Source organism: Oncorhynchus clarkii, chromosome 5 (genome assembly GCF_045791955.1).
Source record: "Oncorhynchus clarkii lewisi isolate Uvic-CL-2024 chromosome 5, UVic_Ocla_1.0, whole genome shotgun sequence".
NCBI lineage: Eukaryota > Metazoa > Chordata > Actinopteri > Salmoniformes > Salmonidae > Oncorhynchus > Oncorhynchus clarkii.
The window spans coordinates 41,067,816-41,095,239 of NC_092151.1; the positions used below are offsets into that span (position 1 = coordinate 41,067,816).

At 45.0% G+C, this 27,424-nt stretch overlaps 1 protein-coding gene across 1 annotated transcript in view; it reads right to left on the reverse strand.

Moving 5' to 3' along the window:
* The window catches only part of LOC139408850 (zinc finger, SWIM-type containing 6), a 42,444-nt gene extending 15,449 nt beyond the window's left edge, over nt 1-26,995 (reverse strand). Inside the window, exon 1 of the mRNA XM_071153235.1 lies at nt 26,144-26,995. Coding sequence (XP_071009336.1) covers nt 26,144-26,570 — 427 coding nt within the window. The 5' untranslated portion in view covers nt 26,571-26,995. The remainder of the gene's footprint in view (nt 1-26,143) is intronic.
* Between the last annotated feature and the right edge of the window lie 429 nt (nt 26,996-27,424).

Sequence of the window (27,424 nt, forward strand, 5' to 3'; positions counted from 1 at the left end):
ACACAAGCAGCATATCAAACTGGGATAATGTTTTAGGTTACACCCGCAAGTATAAGAATATTTGTCAGGGCATGTTTTTTAGAATAAATCTGATTATTTCACATGGAGATGTGGGAAGTTAAAAAGGCTAGTTAGCTTGCTATGTTTTTAGCTAGGCTGCCACCAAGGTACTTCAAGCAAGGGAAGGTGACTCTTCCTTACTTTCACAAAACTAAGACAATTAAAAAAAAACTTTGCTATCGCCCCCTAGTGAATGGGAGTGGGACCGGCGAGGATATCATGTCATCAAAAGATGTCTGCTACTCCAACAATCCCACTTCACCCACGTGCACGTAGATCGACAGAGTTATGCTTGTTGTAACCTTAAGTGTGAAGAAGACCCATGGTACCAGCTAGCTACTAGTCAGACTATAACAGCAAGAGTGAGAGGAAGAGAAGGAGCAGTCCCTGAAGATGTCTCTCCTTTCTCTCCCTGGGGAAAAGGGCAAAATGCTGATCTCTAGAGGCCCTCAGTGTATCGACCTCCTAATGCAATAGAGCTCAGCCTTCACACACACACACACACACACACGGCCCCCACGCAGCCCTGCGCACACACACGGCCCCCACACAGCCCTGCGCACACACACTGCACGCGCACACACACCCTGTTCTCCACTAGTTTGCACCAGTCTTCTATTTTCTAAAAACATGAAACATGAAATTCTCTGGTCACTCACTGGTCACACACACGCAGACACTTTCAGTCAGGCAGGAGAGCCAGCGAGATGGAAGAGTGAAACATTCTCATTTCCTTTCCACAACACGTCCCAATGCTTACCTGGTAATGCCTGGGTCATTAAACCTCCTCACAAACACACACCACCACACATACAGTGGCAAGAAAAAGTGTGTGAACCCTTTGGAATTACCTGGATTTCTGCATAAATTGGTCATCAAATTTGATCTGATCTTCATCTAAGTCACAACAACAGACAAACATAGTGCGCTTAAACTAATAACACACAAATGATTGTATTTTTCTTGTATATATTGAATACATAATTTAAACATTCACAGCGTAGGTTGGAAAAAGTATGTGAACCCTTGGCTAATGACTTCTCCAAAAGCTAATTGGAGTCAGGAGTCAGCTAACCTGGAGTCCAATCAATGAGAGGAGATTGGAGATGTTGGTTAGAGCTACCTTGCCCTATAAAAACACTCACAAAATTTGCAATTCACAAGAAGCATTGCCTGATGTGAACCGTGCCTCAGAAGACCTACAATTAAGAATTGTTGACTTGCATATAAAGCTGGAAAGGGTTACAAAAGTATCTCTAAAAGCCTTGATGTTCATCAGTCCACGATAAAACAAATTGTCTATAAATTGAGAAAGTTCAGCACTGTTGCTACTCTCCCTAGGAGTGGCTGTCCTGCAAAGATGACTGCAAGAGCACCATGCAGAACGCTCAATGAGGTTAAGAAGAATCCTAGAGTGTCTGCTAAAGACTTACAGAAATCTCTGGAACATGCTAACATCATTGTTGATGAGTCTACGATACGCAAAACACTAAACAAGAATGGTGTTCATGGGAGGACACCACAGAAGAAGCCACTGCTGTCCAAAATAAACATTGTTGCACGTCTGAAGCTTGCAAAAGTGCACCTGGATGTTCCACAGCGCTACTGGCAAAATATTGTGTGGACAGCTGAAACTACAGTTGAGTTGTTTGGAAGGAACACACAACACTATGTGTGGAGAAAAAAAGGCACAGCACACCAACATCAAAACCTCATACTAACTATAAAGTATGGTGGAGGGAGCATCATGGTTTGGGGCTGTTTTGTTGCCTCAGGGCCTGGACAGCTTGCTATCATCAACGGAAAAATTAATTCCCAAGTTTATCAAGACATTTTGCAGGAGAATGTTAGGCTATCTGTCTGCCAATTGAAGCTCAACAGAAGTTGGGTGATGCAACAGGACAAAGACCCAAAACACAGAAGTAAATCAACAACAGAATGGCTTCAACAGAAGAAAATACAACTTCTGGAGTGGCCCAGTCTGTCCTGACCTCAACCCTATTGAGATGCTGTGGCATGACCTCAAGAGAGCAGTTCACACCAGACATCTCAAGAATATTGCTGAACTGAAACAGTTTTGTAAAGAGGAACGGTCCAAAATTCCTCTTGACCAGACACACATGGAAAATGAAGAAAAATGTCCGGGAGGAAGTCTTTTCCTGCTGATAATGCAGCATGCCTCTGAAAACCACACTGAGAGCCAAAACTTATGGGATATGGACATCACTGAGAAACCCTCAAAATGGCCACCACAAATCCTGTCTGGTTGGGCCCGGGATCAGATCAGTTAACTCCAGAGAGGACAGAAGACAAACTGGATATAAAATGGCCATGTTAGAGAGAACATGAGACCAATGGGCTCTAGATCAGGGAGGGGCAACTTTGAAGGGGGTGGGGGCCAAAAAAAAGAAGGAACTCCTCATGAGGGGCTGCAGTGGCTCCTGGGTCTGCATACCCCCCAACCATTAGCAGTTTTACAGCGGCTAGGCAATCAGGATAGATAATAAACAGAGCGGCAGCAGCGTATGTGTAGTGTGAAAGTGTCAGTGTAGTATTTGGGATTGTTTGGGAGTTCAAGTGGTGACTGTGAAGATTTTAAAAAATATATAATAAATTGTATACAATTCCCATGGCCTGCATACTCATTTCCTGCAATTATACACAGTTTGCCATGGGGCAGAGAGAAAAATGTGCAGTTTTACAGCAAATTCCCTGTAATTTTACACATTTTGCCATAAGGTGGAGGCAAATGTTTGCAGTTTTTTATATGATAACTGATAATCAATGGGCCCCACCCCGGTTGGTAATTCAACCATGCTTACAACAGGTTTAGATAGCAAGCCACTAGACTAACTTATCAATCTGAAAAAAAAATAGCTTACATGGGTTAATTAAGTGACTGCTGATGCACAACTGGATTTCGAACTTGCACCTTGTGTATTCTAGTATTCTAACTCTCAACAGTAAGTTAAGACCCTGATTGAGCCCCCCCCCCCAAAAAAAACCTGATACGCAGCCCCCCCCCCCCCCCCCCCCCCCCCCCCCCCCCACTACCTCGGACTTTGCTGATAGCTACAAAATTGAGGAAAAATTTACTTTTCTATGCCTGTGATATGTGGTTGTCCTACCTAGCAATCTTAAGATGAATGCACTAACTGTAAGTCGTTCTGGATAAGAGCATCTACTAAATGACAAATGTAAAATGTAGAGAGGACAGGAGACCAATAGGATCTAGATAGCCATAGATATAGAGGATTGAAAAAGATTCACCGGTACTTTTGGATACCTTTTAGCCAGTAGTTCTGAAAGTAGCGCTCAGGAGCCAAAAGTGGTCCCCGAAAATGGCTTACTACGTCACATCTCTCTCTCTCTGACACTCTCTCACACACACCGCACACACACACACACACACACAACAGTAAAACAACCAATCCATATATTGTACCAATCCATGTGTTTTCCCTCCACTGTATTCAGGTTTCAAATACATTTTTATTTGTCACATGCGCCGAATATAACAGGTGTAGACTTTACCGTGAAATGCTTACTTATGAGCCCTTTCCCAGCAATGCAGAGTAAAAAATAAAATGTTGTGTTTGTGAGTGTGAGTGTGAGTGTTTTGTGTGTGTAAGCGTATGTGGTGTGTGTTTTGGAGTGTCAGTGCAGTATGTGGGTGGGTGGAGTCCAGTGAGTGTGCATAGAGTCAGTGCAAATAATAAGGGGATCAATGATTAACTGTTCAGCAGTCTTACGGCTTGTGGGTAGAAGCCGTTCAGGAGCCTTTTGGTCCCAGACTTGGCGCTCCGGTACCGCTTGCCACACACTCAACTACAGCTCCGTCGATGTGAATGGGGGAGTGCTCGGCCCTCCGTTTTCTATAGTCCACCATGCGGCCACGCAGTCGTGGGTGGCACTCTGGGTGGTCTACAGCTTATCATGAGGTATTGTAACTCAGGTGAGCAGAACCTCAATACTTACTTAATATTAGAGATCACACACCAGCTGTTGGAACCCCCCCCTCCCAGAATTTGCTTAACGCTGCCATTCTGTCCTGCCGATGTACAGAAAAAAATGATAGATTTGTCCTTGTTCAGCCACGACTCTGAGAAATATAGGATATTAGAGTTCTTCAGATCAAGTTGATAGGCTGGTCTCCAGTTTATTCTCCAGTGATTGCATGTTCGCCAATAGAAGAGAGGGTAGAGGCGGTTGATGTAGTCTCGTCAGGTATCCTGCCCCGCCGACCTCAATAACGGCGCCTCTTCCTTCTTCGGGTGTCAGGGATTCGGGCCTGGTCCGGGTCCAGTATGTCATTCGCCTCTGACTTATTGAAGTAAAAATCCTCATCCAAATCGATGTTAGCTGTTCTGATGTCCAGAAGCTCTTTTCAGTCATAGGAAATGATGGTGGAAACATTATGCACAAAAAAAGTTAAGATCGGCACCAAAAAACCCCGCAAAATAGCACAATCAGACAGGCAACTGTAAAACGGTTGCTATTCCTTCCAACACCATTATTCCCTGAGGTGAAGAAGAGAAAGGAGAACACCGAATTAACTCTTTCGTTGTATTTTGGGCTTTCTCAAAGAACACACACATACTGTACACCAGGAGGAGAGCGGGTCTGCTTCCCAGTGTTAGAGGGTCTATCTCAGGTTCTTCTGTGTAGTGGGGCTCCCCTGGCCCCCTATGATATTGTGGCAGTCTAAAATGCTACAGTATCACATTGCTACTTTCATGACTCTCTACCGAAAATCCTTGACGAGCCTCATATTGCCGAAATGCTACCTCTATACGACCGACCGTCCATAGCTTAGTGTGAAAAGCCTCAGATGGTCCTACAGCGTGGATCTAAGGTCAACTTTGCCTTAAATCTCTTAAGGGTTCAGGTTAAGCCTTGATCTGGCTAAGCTGATCCTAAATCTGTCCTTAAGCAGGGGTCTTGAGTCTGGAGCAATGTTAAGATGGTTAGCCAGATACTTCAACTACAGCCCAATGGGAAACAAATAGTCCTAATGGTCTGAGATAGATTGAGCGTTGCACTACATGTGTGTGCAATGAAAATACACACGCAGAAGAAAACAACACACACATAGGTTTCGGTTCTCTCAACAGGCTTTTGCTCAATCAGAATGCTGGAAAGTCACACTGACAAACTGGAAGAACTGACTAACAGAAGACGGGGGGGGGGGGAGAAGAGAGATAGAAAATCATGTGACAGTTTCAAAAAGAGCAGAGAGCAAAGAGAGACAGTGGCTGCAGTCCAAACATGTTATTTTTTACCCCCTCGCACTAGCCCCTTTCCCTTGGGGGAATCCCCGTCGAAACCGGATGCAGTTTGATTGCTATCTTAAGTGGAGGTCCAATTCACAAACTTTGTCCCCTCGGCCCTCAATTTAGTTTGAGGGAGCGAGTGAAGAACTTTGATCACTTGTGGGGTTGATATGACCTATAATTCAATGCAAGCCTATAAAACGTAGCTAGCTTCGTAAATATATTTTGGGGAATTCTGAAATGTATTGGAATAAATTACCAAAACTATAAAACTAGCTAGCCAGCTATGCATAACTGTAGCTAGCTAGCTACCTGACAGGAGTGCTAGCTAGCTACGTTAGCTTGCTAGGTACAATAATAGCTTAATAGTAACCAATAATAGTTGGTTGTTTTTAAGTTCAACTTCAAGACTTCCACCAAGGATGTTGCCTCTCCGATCATCACTCTCCCTCGCTTGGGCAAGGGACATTTAAGGTACACTCGGATATGACGATGTAAAACGTCATTCGAGGGCTGAGGGTTGAGGGCCGAGGGCTGTCTACTTTGAGTTTGGACTGCAGCCAGAGAGAGGTTTAGAGCGAAAGAGAACCCGCCTTCTTTAACTCCTCCATTTCCTGCAGTCAGCTGACACAACACCACAGGGGATCACATTTCACACACAAACAAATCCACCCGCTCTCTCACACACTACACCACATCACATCTGCTTGTGTAACACACACCCACACAGGCACATACTGTACATCCCCGGTTGGCAGTTGCTCCACCATGTAACAGTTTGCGCGCACGCGCAAGCACACACACACACACACACACGGTAGTCTCCTGTACTGTATGGCCCAACCCGAGTCCTACATGGCCCACAGCTGAACTACTGACATCAGAGAGAGAAGAGGGAGAGGAAGGGAAATACATAGGGAGGGAGATGGAAGAGGGAGAAAGAGAAAGAGGGAGAGGCAGAGATAATTCCTAAACAGGGGAGGAGACCGCTGGGCTGGTGGGAAGCTTGGAAAGCCCTCAGCTGAGTGTGTGTGTGTGTGTGTGTGTGTGTGTGTGTGTGTGTGTGTGGAGAGGCCTGGCGGAGTGCCAGAGCCCTGAGCTCAGCATTCTGTAATGCACTTCCACTCTTCCTCTCTCTCTCTGCAGCTTGCATAATACTGCCAACCAGACTTAACCCTTAACTACCTACCATGGAAACCAGACTTAACCCTTAACTACCACTACAGACCATAATACTGCCTAACACTGCACGGCAACCAGACTTAACCCATAGCTACCTACCACGGAAACCAGACTTAACCCTTAGCTACCACTACAGACCATAATACTGCCTAGTGCTGTACGACAACCAGACTTAACCTTTCGCTATCAACCACGGAGACCAGACTTAACCCTCAGCTACCACTACAGACCATAATACTGCCTAGTGCTGCACGGAAACCAGACTTAACCCTCTATCTAGCACTGCATTAACCCGTAACTGCCTACCACAGATACCTTTGTTTATTTTTTATTTTAAGTAGGGGCGTGGATCAGAAAACCAGTCTGTATTTGGTGTGACAGATCTCCTTTGCATAGAGTTGATCAGGCTGTTGATTGTGACCTGTGGAAAGCTGTTCCCCTCCTTTTCATTGGCTGTGTCCGAAGTTGCTGGATATTGGGGGAGAACTGGAACGTTGATACAGAGCATCTGGTGAGTATGCAGGCCATGGGAATTGTGTACAGATCCTTTGAGAAATGGGGCAGTGCATTATCATGCTGAAACATGAGGTGATGGCGGTGATGAATGGCATGACAATGGGCCTCAAGATCTTGTCACGGTATCTCTGTGCATTCAAATTGCCATGGATAAAATGCAATTGTGTTCGTTGTCTGTAGCTTATGCCTGCCCTTACCATAACCCCACTGCCATCACGGGGCACTCTGTTCACAACGTTGACATCAGCAAACGCCTCGCCCACACGATGCCATACACGTGGTCTACGGTGAGGCCGGTTGGACGTCTAAAACAACGTTGACTGCTTATGGGTAGAAAAATTAACATTCAATTCTCTGGCAACAGCTCTGGTGGACATTCCTGCAGTCAGCATGCCAATTGCACTCTCCCTCAACTTGAGACACCTGAAGCATTGTGTTGTGTGACAAAACCACACTTTAGAGATGGCCTTTTATTGTCCTCAGCACAAGGTGCACCTGTGTAATGATCATACCCTTTAATCAGCTTCTTGATATGCCACACCTGTCAGCTGGATGGATTATCTTGGCAAAGGAGAAATGCTCACTAACGGGGATATAGACAAATTTGGGCACAACATTTGAGAGAAATAAGCTTTTTGTGCGTGTGGAACATTTTTGGGATCTTTTATTTCAGCTCATGAAACCAACTCTTTACATGTTGCGTTTAGATTTTTGTTCAGTTTCCGATGCTATATCTGAATCGTTTAGTTATGATTGGAGAATCATCCACATTATAACTCCACATACAATGCAAGTCAACGGATGGTTAACTATAGCTCCAGTAAATGGAAAACTGAGAAGGGTTTTTATTCTGGCATAATAAGGGTCACCCCGTGGCCTGTGAGAAGTCAGTGGCACCCTATGGGGCGGTCTGTAAGGACCGTGTCATGCCAGAGGTTGTCCAGTTGGTTGCCCGTCGAGACGGCTGGCTAGAGTCATTCTGGTTCTCACAGCATTGTAACAAAGACCGCCTTTAACTGTGTATTTATTAGACAATGGCCAGCTACCCTTCCATTCCTTACTTCTGCCACACAGCCAATAGGAGTAGAGCATGCTCTGTAGACAGAAACATTGAGAGGTGTGTGGAGGACAGGGGAGGGTGTGTGTGGGAGTGCACTAGCGGGAAACAGTGCCAAGCTTCAAATTGGGTCAATAAGGACTGGAGTAGAGTAGGCCAATCCGTGTCCCCCTGAAGACATCTCCTGGTGCTCCTCACTGTGCCAACCAATCAACACACACACACACACACACACACACACACACACACACACACACACACACACACACACACACACACACACACACACACACACACACACACACACACACACACACACACACACACACACACACACACACACACACACACACACACACACACACACACACACACACCAATTAACAGAAAGTAATCTCTGACAGAGCTTCTGCAATCGCTAAGTGTGTCATATTCAACCACTCCACCGAGCATTTTCTCTTGAGTTATTTGTTTTCCTTTACACTGCTAGTCGCGAGTGGACTAGTCTGCAAACCCCACCGTTTGATAGACCTCAGAGAAGAAGAGATTCTTCACAACCAACCGGACAGAAATCCTGCAGCTCCATCTGAAAACCTCAGAAACAAACAGGTGAAAGTGGAGATAGACACCTGAAAATGACCTCAGGAAAAAGGAGGAGAGACAGCCTATTCAACAAGCTCGACTCAAACCCCACACAGCGCTGGTTTAAAACAAACTCAGAAAATGAGAGACACCGTGGAGAAAAGAGAGAAAGAGAGAGAAAGGTCCTCAACAACAGTGGAGGAGGTGTAAAGCGTTTGGCAGCTCAGAATGGACACAAGTGTAGCTGTGTTTTTATGGCGTCCATTTCACTGGCCAGAAAAGGGACCTACGGGTGACATTTTGTGTCTAATTGAGAGAGGCCATTGGGGCTCTAGTGAACCCTGCCAGGTCTCTCTCTCACACACACACACACACACACCCACACACACACACACACACACTTTGATGAAGAAGCACACACACAGCTCACTTAAACAGTGCTTCCCACGTCCCACTCGGACTGTTGCCCAACCCTGACACACACACACACACACACACACACACACAAGTTAACAAACAGTGCACTTCTCTCTCCAAGTTTCACTAGACAAGGACAATGGTCCTAAAGAGCCGAGGACAACAGACACTCAAGACTGCATCTCAATAGAGTGCTAGCAGGACAGAAAGCAGCCGGGATAGAGAGCAGCCGGGATAGAGAGCAGTCGGGATAGAGAGCAGCCGGGATAGAGAGCAGCCGGGATAGAGAGCAGCCGGGACAGAGAGCAGCCGGGACAGAGAGCAGCCGGGACAGAGAGCAGCCGGGACAGAGAGCAGCCGGGATAGAGAGCAGCCGGGATAGAGAGCAGCCGGGACAGAGAGCAGCCGGGACAGAGAGCAGCCGGGACAGAGAGCAGCCGGGACAGAGAGCAGCCGGGACAGAGAGCAGCCGGGACAGTGTGCAGCCGGGATAGAGAGCAGCCGGGATAGAGAGCGAGAGAGGAGAAGGAAATCAAGGAAAACAGACAGAAAATGACAGAGGGGGAAAGGAGGGACAGATGAAGAATTGATGAACGAGAGCTTCAGGTAACCACCTGAGAACAGCACAACGACATGTAAATCAGATCTGTCACACACATACACACGGACTGCACTGATTACCAGTCCAATTCCCGGAAACAACCAACTGCTGAACCATTCAACAGTCAGTGGATCAGGTGGAAGAGGGGAACAAAAAAAAGGCTGCCATTCATTTTTCCTTCTCTTTTTATTCAGTACCGCCTCCGTTCCCTGACCTACGCTGTCCAAGTAATTTGTTCAGCCTTCGAGGACCTTCACCAGGCAAGGCAACACACACACACACACACTGTGCAGGGAGCACAAATGCGTCTCTTCCCCAAAATGTCTCATTCCCACCACTCACCTAAAAAAAAACAGTCAATAGATCCTTTCTGGTGGTGTTGGCAGGGGGAGCATGTTAAAGAATCTAAACTAGCTAAAGCGTTTTGACACAATAACAGATGAATGGCACCACAGAACCACACAGAACCATACAGCGACCAAACAGTAACTACGCAGCCAAGAAGTTTTAATGAGGCTGGGAAACATATTATATTCCGGAATCTGAATTAATTACACGAAGGTGTGACAGAAAGAGCAAGAGAGAGAAGGTAGAGAGAGTGTAGAGAGAGTAGGGAGACAGAGAGTAGAGAGAGAGAGAGAGTAGGGAGAGGGAGAGAGAAGATAGGGAGGGTAGAGAGAGAGAGAGAGGGTAGGGAGAGAGAGGGGGTAGGGAGAGAGAGAGAGTAGGGAGAGGGTATGGAGAGAGAGAGGGTAGAGAGAGAGGATATGGAGAGATAGAGGGAGAGAGTAGGGAGAGGGTGGAGAGAGAGGGTAGGGAGAGAGAGGGGGTAGGGGAGAGAGTAGGGAGAGGGTATGGAGAGAGAGAGGGTAGAGAGAGAGGATATGGAGAGATAGAGGGAGAGAGTAGGGAGAGGGTGGAGAGAGAGGGTAGGGAGAGAGAGAGGGTAGGGAGAGAGAGAGGGTTGGGAGAGAGAGAGGGTTGGGAGAGAGAGAGGGTTGGGGGAGAGAGAGAGGGTTGGGAGAGGGAGAGGGTTGGGAGAGAGAGAGGGTTGGGAGAGAGAGAGGGTTGGGGAGAGAGAGAGGGTTGGGAGAAGGAGAGGGTTGGGAGAGAGAGAGGGTTGGGGGAGAGAGAGAGGGTTGGGAGAGGGAGAGGGTTGGGAGAGACAGAGGGTTGGGGAGAGAGAGAGGGTTGGGAGAGGGAGAGGGTTGGGAGAGAGAATATGGCGAGATAGAGGGTAGGGAGAGGGTAGGGCGAGAGAGAGTAGAGCGAGAGAGGGTAGAGAGAGATAGAGGGTAGAGAGGGAGAGAGAAGTGAGAGGGGAGAGAGAAAGGGTAGGGAGAGAGAGGGTAGGGAGAGAGAATAGGGAGAGATATAGGGTAGAGAGAGAGAATAGGGAGAGATAGAGGGTAGAGAGAGAGAGGGTAGGGAGAGTGGGTAGGGAGAGAGAGAGCCATAATATGACATTAGAAATGTCTCTATTCCTTTGAAACTTTTGTGAGTGCAATGTTTACTGTTCATTTTTTTAAATGGTTTATTTCACTTTTGTTCATTATCCATTTCACTTGCTTTGGCAATGTAAATATATGTTTCCCAGGCCAAAACGGCCCTTGAATTGGTGTGAGAGAGTGTGAGAGAGAAATAGAAAGAGAGAGATGGGGAAAGGCTGCAGGTCTGGGCTCTATAACAGAGATGTGTTTGCTAAACCACTCCAGTGTTGAGCTCTGGGACATGGAGCTCCCACAGCCTCTCAGAGCACAGCAGAGCAGCCTCCCAGGGAGCCATGTTTGATCAGCTGTTATAATGGCCAACTGCAGAGAGGGGTCAATGTGTGTCTGAGTGTGCATATGTTACTGTCCATAACCTTGAGTTCTGTCCTAAAGTTGAGAAAAGTTAGGAACACACACACACCACCAAACACACACGCACACACACACATCTGCTGCACTGCATTTGAGAGGGGGGGAGGGGTCGCCCACATTAACTTTAACCTTTTCAACTTCAACAGGTGCTCATAAACAGATAATGGCGAATCCATCCCAGTGGAGGGGTGTGTGTGCATGTGTTGGTCTGTGTGTGTGAGACGAGGGTAGCACCTGTGGCCTCTTTCCATGATACCACGATCCCACCAGTCAGTTGACACAGAGCAACGGTGTCACGTCATTTCCCCCCCCCCCCCCCCGTTTGTTCCTGCCACCATGCAAGCTTCCACATGCATCCTTCAGTGTTAGGGTCTAGCCGTAACAACAGCAAATGTAATAACACTGGCAAGAGTAATAACTTCTAGATTTGTTATGTAATAAACCCAGTAAATGTAATAACACTGGCAAGAGTAATAACTTCTAGATTTGTTATGTAATAAACCCAGTAAATGTAATAACACTGGCAAGAGTAATAACTTCTAGATTTGTTATGTAATAAACCCAGTAAATGTAATAACTTGACGGTAAAGGTAATATCTTTCTCTGCTAAATGTAACAAGTTGATACATTAACCAGTGGTTATTACATTAACAGGTGAGTAACAACTGTTTTCATGAATAATGTAATAAACGGCAACAAATCATGCAATACATTTCTTTTTTTTAAATGTTATGTATTACTTTGCTCTCTCTCTCTCTAGACAGTCACAAGCACACATTGATATGCAGTCACACACAGGCACACGCACACACAAAAGAAAGACCTGAACAATCCCCGGGGAGTGTGCACATTTCAAGGTGTGCTTGTGAGTGCCTAAATGAGTATTTCTGTACGATGTGCTTGTGAGTGCCTAAATTAGTATTTCTGTACGATGTGCATGTGTTTGGCTGTGTTGTAACTGGCAGTGGGTGGCGGGTGGTTTTGTGCAGAAAGACATTGATTTTGGTATGCTACTACATGATTGGTTGAAGCCATTACATTTGGTCAGAAAAACCGTTCAACATTAGATTGCGTTTAACCGGCAGGCTATTACAGTCAGCGGGTTTATGAGATACAACGTGAATAAATAGAAAAGCTATGACATTTACCAACATCCTGGTACTTACCGCTGGTATCCTGCTGTAGCAGAAACCCCTAACTAAACCGTCTCATGTCTCAACAAGCCGGAAATGAATGAGTAACTTATTTTTATGGCAATGACAAACCCCTACCCACAAGCATATCAGCTTTTGTTGATCTAATGCAAACGCACACAAGGGAGGGCCAGAACCGTACGGTACGCGACAGAGAGAAAACAGAGCGAGGCGATAAGCCACACGTGATGACAACACCCTAACACTTCCTCTGTGTCTCTGTCGTGTCATTCCGTGACTCAGATATGCTGACTGCCGTGTGTGTGCGTGCCCGCGCGTGTGTATATGTTCTAACAGTGCGAGCGTGGGTGTGTGTGTATTCGTTAGTGATAACTCAGGCAGTTTATACAGTAGTGTTCAGTGGAACAATAACTGCCTGTCAGCCAGATGCCATTATAATGTAACAGAAAGCAGGCGTGGAAACATTATGGCTTTTGAGTATGACTAAGAATAACCGTTTCAACTGTGTGTGTGTGTGTGTGACATCAGAACGTCCAATGACACACCCAAAGATAACACCTTCCTAAACCATCATCATGCCCACCCCTACAAATACACAGGTGGGAGGGGTACAATCTGTCACCATTAAAGTGGGTCACATGGTTTCTCAATTGTACTAACCCCTAAACCATAGAGAGAGAGAGAGAGAGAGAGAGAGAGAGAGAGAGAGAGAGAGAGAGAGAGAGAGAGAGAGAGAGAGAGAGAGAGAGAGAGAGAGAGAGAGAGAGAGAGAGAGAGAGAGAGAGAGAGAGAGAGAGAGAGAGGTCCCAGGCGGAAGTGATGCGTTAAAGCAGGATATGATTGCTAATAGGTAACTGGGGGTTCAGGGGGTCAGTGAGCACACACACACTGGTGTGTTTGACAAGGTAAAGTCGGCCATCAGGTCTCTCCATAGGCTCAGTAGAAGTGTTCTATAAATAAAGAGCAGGAACAGACAAAGTCATACACAGCCAACACCAGAGTCAAAGTACGGTCCAAACACAGGGTGCCACCCGAGGCACCTGGTACCTACCATCCTCTATGGCCATCCCCTGTCCTTCCCCCAGGATGCTGGCTAAACACACCGGTCATACGGCTGACATCCTGACGTGTGTGACGCACAAAGTGTCCCACACACACAGACAGAGAAGGGACACAGTGGGGTAGAGATCTGGCACCTAAACATGCCAGCACTGTTTCTATTCCGAGAGAGGAGAGGAGAGCTAGGGATGTGTGCGAAACGAGAGGATGGAAAACCCAGGGTGACATTCTAAAATAGGTGTTGGGCGGATAGAGGTGAGAGGAGAGAGGGGGACGGAAAGAGGGAGTAGTTGTTTGAGGGTGGTATTTACTCATTCCGCTCCCTCCTCGACACACACCCCTCTCTCCCCCTCCCTCCCTGCAATAGTGATAAGGCCATCAGTCTTCATTAGGAAGAGCAGCAGCGGTAACATGCCTGTGATGGATCACTCTGCTAAGCTCCCATTAACAGGTAAGTATTGCTCATAAGCACCTTCTGATTAACAATCAGAGAGAGAGAGAGTGCAACGCATCTCATTAAAAAGGTAAGCATTGCTCATAGAAGCTCTCATCTGCACAGGTATAGGAGGTATTCTGCATCCCAAACTGTGGGGCGAGGGGTAAGGGACTCAGTCCGGCTTTAAACGAACTCTGGAACGTCGTAATAGTAGCATGTACAAGGTGCAATTTGGAAACGAGGTAGTGCATCATCAGTTCCTCTTGTCATGTTAGTCAGTACATACAGTGGCAAGGCAAAGTGTGTGAACCCTTTGGAATTACCTGGATTTCTGCATAAATTGGTCATCAAATTTGACCTGATCTTCATCTAAGTCACAACAATAGACAAACACAGTGTGCTTAAACTAATAACACACAAGTTATTGTATTTTTCTTGTCTATATTGAATACATCATTTAAACATCGTCAGTCCAAAAGCTAATTGGAGTCAGGAGTCAGCTAACCTGGAGACCAATCAATGAGAGGAGAATGGAGATGTTGGTTAGAGCTGCCTTGCCCTATAAAAAACACTCACAAAATTTGAGCTTGCTATTCACAATTATGATGTGAACCGTGCCTCGAACAAAAGAGATCTCAGAAGACCTCAAATTAAGATTTGTTGACTTGCATAAAGCTGGAAAGGGTTACAAAAGTATCTCTAAACGCCTTTATTTTAATCAGTCCACAGCAAGACAAATTGTCTATAAATTGAGAAAGTTCAGCACTGTTGCTACTCTCCCTAGGAGTGGCTGTTCTGCAAAGAACCGTGCAGAACGCTCAATGAGGTTAAGAAGAATCCTAGAGTGTCAGCTAAAGACTTACAGAAATCTCTGGAACATGCTAACATCTCTGTTGATGAGTCTACGATACGCAAAACACTAAACAAGAATGGTGTTCATGGGAGGACACCACAGAAGAAGCCACTGCTGTCCAAAAGAAACATTGTTGCACGTCTGAAGTTTGTAAAAGTGCACCTGGATGTTCCACAACGCTACTGGCAAAATATTGTGTGGACAGCTGAAACTACAGTTGAGTTGTTTGGAAGAAACACACCATACTATGTGTGGAGAGAAAAATGGCACAGCACACCAACATCAAAACCTCATACCAACTGTAAAGTATGGTGGAGGGAGCATCATGGTTTGGGGCTGCTTTGCTGCCTCAGGGCCTGGACAGCTTGCTATCATCGACAGAAAAATGAATTCCTAAGTTTATCAAGCCATTTTGCAGGGGAATGTTAGGCCAATCTGTCCACCAATAGAAGTTGGGTGATGCAACAGGACAACAACCCAAAACAAAGAAGTAAATCAACAACAGAATGGCTTCAACAGAAGAAAATACAACTTCTGGAGTGGCCCAGTCTGTCCTGACCTCAACCCGATTGAGATGCTGTGGCATGACCTCAAGAGACAGTTCACACCAGACATCCCAAGAATATTGCTGAACTGAAACAGTTTTGTAAAGAGGAATGGTCCAAAATTCCTCCTGACCGTTGTGCAGGTCTGATCCGCAACTACAGAAAACGTTTGGTTGAGGTTATTGCTTCCAAAGGAGGGTCAACCAGTTATTAAATCCAAGGGTTCACATACTTTTTCCACCTTGCATTGTGAATGTTTACACAGTGTGTTCAATAAAGACATGAAAACATATAATTGTTTGTGTGTTATTAGTTTAAACATACTGTGTTTTGTTGTGACTTAAATGAAGATCAGATACAATTGTATGACCAATTTATGCAGAAATCCAGGTATTTCCAAAGGGTTCACATACTTTTTCTTACCACTGTACCTTAGAGAGCTATTTGTCAGAAATGTCCAGATCAACTAGCCCAAGTCAGCTAATATTTTTATTTTATTTAGATTTTTTAGCCCATCGATATTGTTGTAATTTTTTTGTCACTCAAATATCGAATGAATACACAGACGTGGCAAAATTTATAGAATGTAACATTCTCTCCACCAACAAGGGGGGTGTGAAGAGTTTGTGTCATGAACAGTACTTGTGCCCATAAAAAAACATGTGGGATGTTCCCCAATGCTGGAAGGGAGGACCCTGTTCCGGAATAGTGTCATGCATGGTGTGCTTGGAATGTTGCAGGCAGGCAGGTAGTTGTTGGCCCAGATAGGGGTTCTAGTTCCATAGTCCCAGAGTTCCATGCTGCCAGAGTTGGTTGGGTGTTGCGTTTGTTGTTCTTTGGAGACCATTCCATGGGGCCCAGTATTCCCATGATGCTTTAGGAGCGGCAGGCTTTGACTTGCTCAGCGCTCTGTGGGAACAAATAATCCTCTACAGACACACATTCCCTTTAAGGGAGGCCAATGGGTGACCGTGTGTTTACTAGTTGTCAGTAGCAGCACCCGTGTGTGTGTGTGTGTGTGTGTGTGTGTGTGTAATAATGGGGTAATAGATGGGGTCTGTACATCTGATAAGAAGTGAGAGATAAAGTCTAGACTGGGGTACATCTGCTTTCCCCTCTCCCATCCTCCCCTCTGATGAAGGTTAACGATGGACAGAGTTATGGTGGAGGGATACAGGTCAGGATGAGAGGGATGGAGAGATAGAGAGGAAAACAAACCTTCAGGTCTCTGAGATTGATCAAACAGTAGCTTAACAAAAGAGAAAAAACCCTACCACACACACACACAGCTAAAACACACACACACCTGCTGACTGCAGAGACAAACATTCACCTACCATTATGCAGTGTGTGTGTGTGTGTGTGTGTGTGTGTGTGTGTGTTTGCTTTCGCTCTCATCTGTACTTTTCCTCCTGAATCCAGGACGCAGGGGGTAAATTGTGTTGTTTGGGAATTTCAGCCACATTCCACACAGAGTCTGACACAGGGATGGAAAATACCTAGGCAGAACTCCAAAAGTCAGAACGAAACAACAGGAAAACTAGACAGGATTTACACACGGGACACAATACCAGAGGAAACTTTTCACCTCCACCTCTATTCAACAGAATAAGATGGCGCTGACGGATGGCGCCTCCCCTCCAGCTCCCACAAAACATTGCGAGTTTCTACTTTTTCTAGTGTTGATCTACATGTTCTTACTCAGTTTGTTGTTGTGCATTACTTCATGCACCCAGGTAGAACTATTGGAATATGCATCAATGGGTGCTACGGTCTACCCGACCTTCCCGGAGACGGCGGAACAATGGTCTAGCTGGTCTCACCAATTAGAATCCATGCTCCGAGACTGTTTTGATCACGTGGGCTAGAATATGTTCCAGGTCGCCTCTGGGGATAACATCAATGAATACACCAACCCAGTTACCAGATTCATAAAAAAAATGCATAGATGACGTGATAGCGACAGTGTCTTTCAAAACATACCCGAATCAAAAACTGTGGATTGATGGCAAACTTGTCAGGGAACTGAAGGAGAGAGATGCTGCTTATAAACACAGCAAGATGACCGGGGACAATTGTATGGTTAAACAGTACAAATACGACCTGCGCAGATCGATCGAGATGGCGAGACACAAGTACAGGGACAAAGGGGACTGAACTGAATGACTACTGACCCGCAGCACACACTTCTGTCATCATGAAGTGCTTTGAGAGGCCAGTCTAAGACCACATCACTTCCTCCCTCCCCAACACACTCGACCCTCTCCAATCCGCTCTCCTGTACTTCCTGTATACCCTTGACTGTGTGGTCTCTTCCAACTCCATCATCAAGTTCGCTGACAGTAGTAGGCCTGATTACCAACTACGACGAGACGGCCGACAGGGAGGAGGTAGGCACTCTGACGGTGTGGTGCCAGGTAAACAACCTCCCCCACAACATCAGCAAAACAAAAGGAGCTGATTGTGGAGTTCAGGAGGTACCAGGCTAGTAACCATCCTCCTCAACGGGTCAGCCATGGAGACACGTCTCTGAGGAGCTGAAATGGTCAAACCACATGCCCACACCCCAATGGACATTAACATGTATCATTGTCAGTTGTAAACATGTATATATTATTATTATTATATTATTATTATTATATTATTAATATTATTATTATTATATTATTATTATTATATTATTATTATTATATTATTATTATTATTTGTATTTTTTGTTTAATTCACACCTAAACTGTTGGAGCTCAGATTTCACTGTATACTGCAACTACAGCTCTGTGCATGTGACTAAATAAAAATCTATCCTGGCAGCCTCTCTTCCTCCCCCTCTCCTTTCCATACCTCTGTTCCCACTCGCTTTTACTGTAATCCCTCCCTCTCATTGGCCTCTCTCTCTTTCATCCTCCCACTTCAACTAGCACTACTGCAGAACCACTACAATACTACAATACTAGCACATACAGTATTTTCTTTGCCACAATCTTATGAAATATTTACCTATCTAAGAAAATACTAAATAGGTCTACATCTCCACCTCTGCCTGTTGGTAATTTATTTCAGACTAACTTGGAGGTCTCTAAAATGCTTCACATTAATGTAGGTTGTCCAGATCTATACTTTTCTGCTATAATGTGAGTGATGCCCCTTTCTGTGTGGTGCAGTTATGCCTCGGTTCACTGCCTATTCCTACTGCAGCTTCAATACAAATTGATCATATGAGGCACAAACAAAAGAGTCTCCATTTGCTCTCTCTGTGTCTGTGTCTGTGTCTGTGTCTGTGTCTGTGTCTGTGTGTGTGTGTGTGTGTGTGTGTTCGTTCGGAGGATGCACTCCAGAACATTGATTGGGCAGATAATTATAGCCAGCATTAAATCGGTGCATATACTGTATCTGGTAGGGCCGCGGGGTTCACGTGCACTGCAGTGTGTGAATGTAGGTGTGTGCGTGAGAGAGAGAGAGGGGAAATGTGTGTATATCACTACTACCATTCTGGTCTTCTGAAACCCTATCCAAACAATAGCCTCATTAAACAAGTCTGTCTAGACGATCTTCATTATCCTATCTACATTCTGTTCAGTGTACACTATTCTCTAGTCTCCATTCTGTTATGTACCTTCTATTCAGTGTACACTATTATCTAGTCTCCATTCTGTTATGTACATTATTTTGAGTGTACACTATTCTCTAGTCTCCATTCTGTTATGTACATTCTATTGAGTGTACACTATTCTCTAGTCTCCATTCTGTTATGTACATTATTTTGAGTGTACACTATTCTCTAGTCTCCATTCTGTTATGTACATTCTATTGAGTGTACACTATTATCTAGTCTCCATTCTGTTATGTACATTCTATTGAGTGTACACTATTCTCTAGTCTCCATTCTGTTATGTACATTATTTTGAGTGTACACTATTATGATCTAGTCTCCATTCTGTTATGTACATTCTATTGAGTGTACACTATTCTCTAGTCTCCATTCTGTTATGTACATTATTTTGAGTGTACACTATTCTCTAGTCTCCATTCTATTATGTACATTCTATTGAGTGTACACTATTCTCTAGTCTCCATTCTGTTATGTACATTATTTTGAGTGTACACTATTCTCTAGTCTCCATTCTGTTATGTACATTCTATTGAGTGTACACTATTCTCTAGTCTCCATTCTGTTATGTACATTATTTTGAGTGTACACTATTATCTAGTCTCCATTCTGTTATGTACATTATTTTGAGTGTACACTATTATCTAGTCTCCATTCTGTTATGTACATTATATTGAGTGTCCACTATTCTCTAGTCTCCATTCTGTTATGCACATTATTTTGAGTGTACACTATTCTCTAGTCTCCATTCTGTTATGTACATTCTTATGAGTGTACACTATTCTCTAGTCTCCATTCTGTTATGTACATTCTATTGAGTGTACACTATTCTCTAGTCTCCATTCTGTTATGTACATTATTTTGAGTGTACACTATTCTCTAGTCTCCATTCTGTTATGTACATTCTATTGAGTGTACACTATTCTCTAGTCTCCATTCTGTTATGTACATTGTATTGAGTGTACACTATTCTCTAGTCTCCATTCTGTTATGTACATTCTATTGAGTGTACACTATTCTCTAGTCTCCATTCTGTTATGTACATTCTATTGAGTGTACACTATTCTCTAGTCTCCATTCTGTTATGTACATTGTATTGAGTGTACACTATTCTCTAGTCTCCATTCTGTTATGTACATTGTATTGAGTGTACACTATTCTCTAGTCTCCATTCTGTTATGTACATTCTATTCAGTGTATTCTATTGTGTGTTCAACACCATCATTTCAAAATCAAACTCCCCCCTCTACCACAGTGGAATTCACCAACAGGCTGGGCCACATCTCTCACATAACAATCAGACACACACTACTAAAGCCTAGCCAGCCTCCCCCACTCATACCGTACATATCCCCATAAGGCATTGTCTGGTGTGTGAGCCATAACCGGCTGTATAGAACTCTGCCACACAGGTGTGTGTTATATAGATTCCATATGACACACACTTCAAAGCACTTGGGTTGGGGGTCAGGGAGCGTGCGTGCGTGTGTGTGTGTGTGTGTGTGTGTGTGTGTGTGCAGACCTCTTAACTGAGGTACTTAGCTGCTAATGAGTGTGAACAGGAGCAGCCATAATGATAGGAAGGGAAAGGTCAACACTGGTCTGACTGAGACACGATGGAGGATATGAATGTGTCATTATTAAACAATGTGACATTGTTCTACCATTATAGCATTATTACTCTGAACACTGGTCTGGTAGCTGGAGATCATATCAAGCCTGTTCTGCCATCCTGGTCTTCCTTTACTACTAAACCTTGTCTGGATCAAAACGTTAGCCTTCTGGCACACTGAACATTGGCCTTCTGGCTAACACTACAATGAACATAGGGTTCTGTGTGCCAGTAGCAAAATGGCATTCTAAATAAACGCATGGGATAAATAAAGGCTGATCTGTGCACAAAAAAAAGGCATCCTTTAGGTCAGGCTACGAGTCTTAGGTCCAGAAGGAGTCGTCAGAGGTCCTTTCAAGAGGAACAAGGAAGGTAGCTGTAGGAGCTCCAATCTAAACGAGTGTGAGTGTACCGCACTGTAGTCTGGTTTTAGCTAGATGTAGCAAGGGGACATCGATGCCCCGTGTGAGAGTCTGTGGTCTGAAGACGCGAGGTGAGATTTCACTGTGGGGTGACACTCCGCCATCCTCCACGCCAGGACCCGACCACAGCTCCCAGCTCGAAACACTGACCAACACGATGCACTGAAGCCTCACATGTCAGGATGAAACGGAACCATGAGGAAGGCTGGGTCTATCTATATCTGCACCAGTGTGCCTTCCTCTTTCCCATGTCTATGAAACATCAGAGGACTACCAGCTATAACAGCTCCGGCTTTGATACTGAGTTCCCCCTAAGTATGCCCTTCATACCTTGCCTGTCGTCTCCTCCCCTCAACCCCATCAGCCCAGTGCCCCTACAGCCTCTACCTCAACAGGCCCATGCCAGATTTAAGTGCCAAGTATTAAATTCTGCACTTCTGTGTACGAAATGTCAGAAATGTCCACGCATGCCTATCCAGGGCCTTCTGGAGGGGTAGCGCACTGGGTTAGTCGGGGTAGAGTCAGGGTAGAGACGGGGTAGAGCCGGCACACACACTCCTTTTAAATGAAGCCACGTCTTCCTCACAGTGAAGCGCTGTAATATAATATTGAATGAGTGATGATAACCTCAGTAATCTCAGTGATGTTCTCATGACGTTAGCCTGGGGTGAACAGAACAGAAAGTAGCTGTAGGCCTGAATAAGTGAGATGTACAGAATAGAAGCTCTAAATAAAGAAGTATCTAACAGAAACACACAAGACAGAGTGGTTTTATTATGAGTCGCCAAACGCACTATTCTTAGCTTGGTGAGGCAGGGAGGGACAGTAGGAGCGGCACAGCTGACTCATTTATCTCACACACACACACCCTCTGCGTCCTCTCCAACTGTACGGACCTGAAAAGAGTTGACGGGTCAAAGCGGCACGGCGGAGGCCCATCATGCCTTTCACCGGCTCATCTCTCTCAGATCAGCACAGAAGAAGGGCGGGAGACAGAAATGAAGTCACTTCAGAGGACAGAGAAACAGCCAGGCAGTTAGGTTCAAGCCTGTAGACCTTGGCCCTGATATGTGGATTCTGGCATTTCTGGGCTTAAAATGGCAGTGTGCTATGCTGCCATGCATGACTAGCGGTGCGTAGGGCCTGCATGGTTATAAAGAGCTCAGCCCACTGACAGAGAAAAGTGTAAATGCTGCTGGGGTTTACACAACAACTAAAAAAACAGGCCCGGCTCCCTGTCTGATGATAGGCTGGGTCTACATCACTCGCATATCTTATGTCGGACAGCCTTAATGCCAATCATTTCTGGATGAAGTTGCAACCCCAACGTTCCTCTTTCTGGCCCTGTGTCATATCGTCAGAGGCAACGTTGTCGCACGCACGTCGTCATGTAATGCTTGTATCTTTATCTAGCAACATATTCACCTGTAATGTCAGGTCATGTTAAATCTCCAAACAACACTATAGATACTGGTCAATGAAGAACTGAGAGCGAGTCACAGGTACACGCACTTCCCACTAGCTTGCAATCTGTCGACAAAAAATTCACACCGACTTCACTAAGAGTAAAACTTCCCTATAAAACCTCTCTAGAATGTGATAATCACAACCAGAAGACGACATCATCCCCCCCCCCCCCCCCCAAACCACAACATCTCACTCGAATCCCCCAATGTTCTGACTCAGCAGTAGATGAGTACGGAGTAGGGGGGAGGAGCTAGAGGCCATATTTCCCATCAATAAGACAGACACTCGCAGCTAATAGGATCAGTGTTGACAAAACCTGGCCTCCTAGAACAGATGGAAACAGACAGAGAGAGAAAGAGTGCGGGAGACGGAGAGCAAGACGGGGTAATGGAGGTAAAGGAGAGGGGGAGGGGTTTAACGCGGCCCTGTGGGGTGTTGTGGGAGGGGCGTCAGAGCTGCTCTACAAGCTGAATAAATGTTGCCGAGACATATGCTCAGAGAGGAGGCCAGGATAATGTATTTATAAAAGGGGATAATGAATATCAACTTCTAATAATGAGGTTATAAATGTTTGATCAATGATCTACACCACAGACATTAATAATGTATTTGTGAATAGAAAGACAATGGTGTATTACACGTTTATAATATTTCTAGCCCGTTATTGGAGGATGACAAGATCATGCATAATAATAACCTTGTAGGCCTGTATGAATTCATTGGTTATCAATAGGCTAATAGTTCTCTCTTCATATTCTTTCTTTTCCATCCACTTTCCTTTTCATTTTCTAGATCCGTCTTATCACTGTACTGTGTGTCACATGCCCATATGGAAAAGGACTCTGGTTGGCCTGCACGTGCTTGCATAGCGAACACACAGACACACGTGTATTTATTCACACAGACACACACTGCAACGTGTCGGTGTTCATAGACTTCTAACAGCAGTGATAGATCTCTGAGAGAGAGAAGCGCCGGGCAGCCATATCCTGTCGGGTGTGTGTGGTGGTGTGTGTGCGCGCGTGCGTCGAGGCAATCGTGTTCATGACATGTTTACTATGGGTTGGCTATCAGATAAGCAGCTTTCCAATCAGCAGGACCTGAGCAGGCCAGATAGGTAGAGCCTCTCCTATGGCCTTGGGATGAACCATACTGCTTGGGACACCTGACAGTGAACGTCAGGGTGTTTAGCGGAGTCATATATACCATAGAATGCAGTATGTCCTTTTTCATCAAAAACCATGTTAAGGAATAATGTAATAATAATATGGTTGTTAAGCAGGCAGTTAACCTTAACATATAATCAAAATCAAATCAAATGTTATTTGTCACATACACATGGTTAGCAGATGTTAATGCGAGTGTAGCGAAATGCTTGTGTGTGTGTGTTTCCTGTGTAGAGAGGTTGTGTACTGTATACTATACTGTACATATGGATGTGTGCCAAACAGATGTGTAACTGATCTTCTCTCCCAGGTCTGATCACAGCGACCCAGTCTTTTCTTCTCTCCTTCGCTCTCTTCTCCCTTCCCTAGCTGCAGCCCGCGAGGGAAGATTGCATCTTTTATTTATCACTTCCTGGCACAATTTCTGCTGTCATTCTCCATTGCTAGCATGCAGATTGAGCACTCTGTGCTATCGTGTGCAAGCTCACACACACAGAGAATATGTTTAGGTTAACTGCCTGCTTAAACACCATATTATTATTACATTATTGGCAGGCAAAATCATATTCCTTAACCTGGTTTTGGGTGAAAAAAAATGACACAAAAAATGACACTGCATTCTAATGTGTATATATTTCTTCCCCAATAAAGAGTAGAGAGACTAGAGTAGATACTGTAGCTGTGCTTTGCCTATTTATTCATTTGTATTTTATTTAGCATATATACTAGACAAAGACACAGGCCTGCCTGGGCCTATAGTATGTGTTATATAGTCAGCAGCCTGGCGCCCTGTTGGCACTGTGGCTAGGGCACAAAGCCCAGCCAAGCCACTGCGACACGTTCAGAGGGAGGAGGGGACAGAGAGGGATGGATGGCCATGCAGAAAAGAACGTTTGCAGATTGCATTACAATTCAGATTAACCACATAGAGTAATGGGATTAGAACGCTGAACGCTTTCCCAGGGCGGGGGCGGAGAGCCCTAATGAACTAACTAAAGTGGCATATGAGTTGGAATACAGAGGGAGCCCAGCAGGTAGCTTACCGTCAGTCAGGGGGTAAAATACATGGCCATGCGTTCATTTGAGTATATATGCTACGTTTTGGTAGGTAGGGCCTGCTGGTGATTATTATAATTACGTGTCAGTGTTTTCCTGGTGTCAGAACATTTAGTAAAACAACAGTGAAAGAAAGAAACACACTTGACCCAATTAGCTGCAAATTGGTGCATATCAATGTCCATTTAAAAATAGTCTATGTGGCTTTAAATCGCCATTCCTCCCACCCTTTTCCCAAATAGCAGTAAAAATAAATTAAAAGACGCGTTTGTTGTTTGCCTTCCCTTTGGAGGATGACAGGAAGCTGAAAAGACACAAATGAACATGAAAATGGGAACAAAGTACCAATGCTTTCATTCGGAATGCCTCACGGCTGTTTGATATGCGCACTGGGTAAATACGACACCCAGTCAAGGCTGTGTTACGAAAACAACATGAAATACTGCTATTTCGCAGCTACTCAAATAGAAAATGCTTTGAATGCACGACAGGTTGCTGTGTTATTGTTTCACTAAACATATTTCTAGTTATGAAATAGTTTGGCATATATGTAGAAAGAACTGTCAATTCAGCTGAGAGCTCTATGTTCTAGCTGGCTTAGCCAGAAAACCTCCCCCATGCCTTTCACTTCGGAAAATAAACACAGTCGACAAGGCTCAGCCCTGAATGTCTATCGACACACAGTGCCCAGAAAAGCATCGCCCCTTTCAGTTGAAAGTATATTTAAAAAAACTACTTGAGGCTGGCTAAATGCGTATATGAACCAAATGTTCGAATGCGAGCCAAGTATACGGGCACATTTATTAAATCCCACCGTTTACTTCCGTAATGGTTATTTTTCACCCAAGCAACAACAACAAAAAAATCCCGTCATGCATAAGCAAACACATGTATTATGCTATATAGACATTTGGGCTAAATGTATCGGCATAGAACATAGACAACTGTGCATAGGCTAATAATAGCTATTTCTATTGTTAGAGGAATGCATTTTGGTTTTAGTAAAAAAAAAAAAAAAAGGAGCCTCGCCAACGTATCCGCGATGTAAAAGCTCCCTTTGTCGCCTCATTCAATCCTTTGTTGAAACCTAATTCAACACACTTCCTTTTTCATTTCTTGGTGCTTTTGAAAAATATTTCAAACTCTGGTTGTTTGCCATGAAAACTCAATAAATATAAAAATGTTATTTTTCATACGCTTGGGTCCATCCACTCACCGACTTGCAATACGTTGTCCACACAGCCGCTCTCCAACAGAGCGATACCTCGTCTGAAAGGCAGCCGCGTCTCATCACTATTTTCCCCGCTAGTTCCACTGTCCTCTCCCCCCGTATTGAACGAAGAATACATGCAGATCTCCCGTTCACTCCTGGGGAACGACCAGTAAACGATCCTTCTCTGTACAGGCTCCGGGATCCGTTCAAAACGCTCCTCTACCCGTTGAAACGGCCACTTCTCGGCCACTTTCCGGGCCGAGATATCCAATAGAGACTCCGGACTCAGGGTTTTGCTCGACCCACCTTGGGCCGCACCCGAACCGCCACATAACGTACCCCCGGCCCGTTGTCCCTGTCTACAATTCGTATTATAACCCGGTCTACAGCAGAGCCGTTTGGCTGGGGGCTGCTGAACGCGCTCCGCCATGATAGCACTGCTTTAACATCAACGGCGGAAGTGAACCTACCATATAAACGGGATAAGGAAGGGAAAATGTTACACTCGAATCGATTGTTTGCCGTGTATGGGCAAATGAACCTTATTTGGGCATGATGGGCGGTCCTTTAGCAGTGTTGTCAAATCCTCTTTGTGTTGACAAATGAAGAAAGGGGCGGGCCTATCCTGCTCTAAAAAAAGGAATGAAACGCGGAATTCCCGAACGTCGGCAAATCCTTTGTGAGGCGGACGGCTCGGACAGGAGCTGAGAGGGGGCCGGGAAAACGTAGCATTTTCGTTCAGGATTTAAAGGCGGTGTAGTGAAATTGTTCGGCGCCCATGGATATTTCCCTCGTGATTGACGTACGGAGAAGGCATTCGTGGCCGCAAAACACGACAAAACGGAGGTGAAGGGGGGGATTAAAGCGGGTGAAGCCGTTGGGTGAAGACAGTGATTGTAACTGTCAGTTGGCCAGGCCTCGTGGAGAGGGGGCGGGCGTGCTTGGAACACAGAGACGCCCTCTGTGACGTAGGCTACAGTTCCAAAGGAATGTGGTTATCAGGCCTGAAGGCTGGAAGGAGACGTTCCTTGTTGGGAAACAAAAGCTGTGTATTTGGATCATGGCACAGCTGATGGGGTCTCTCGCCTCCTTTAACCATAATGCATGTTTCTGGGGGGGAAAAGATTGGAACTTGGCCCTTGACAAGGTTTATAACAGCTTAATTATTAGTGGATACACCTATATAATTACCCTGTGAAGTAGTCCTAGCCATTTGCTTAGGCTACAATATATCACAAATTGATTTTGGAACATGTTTTTGGCCTGTTATCAGTGTATGGAAAT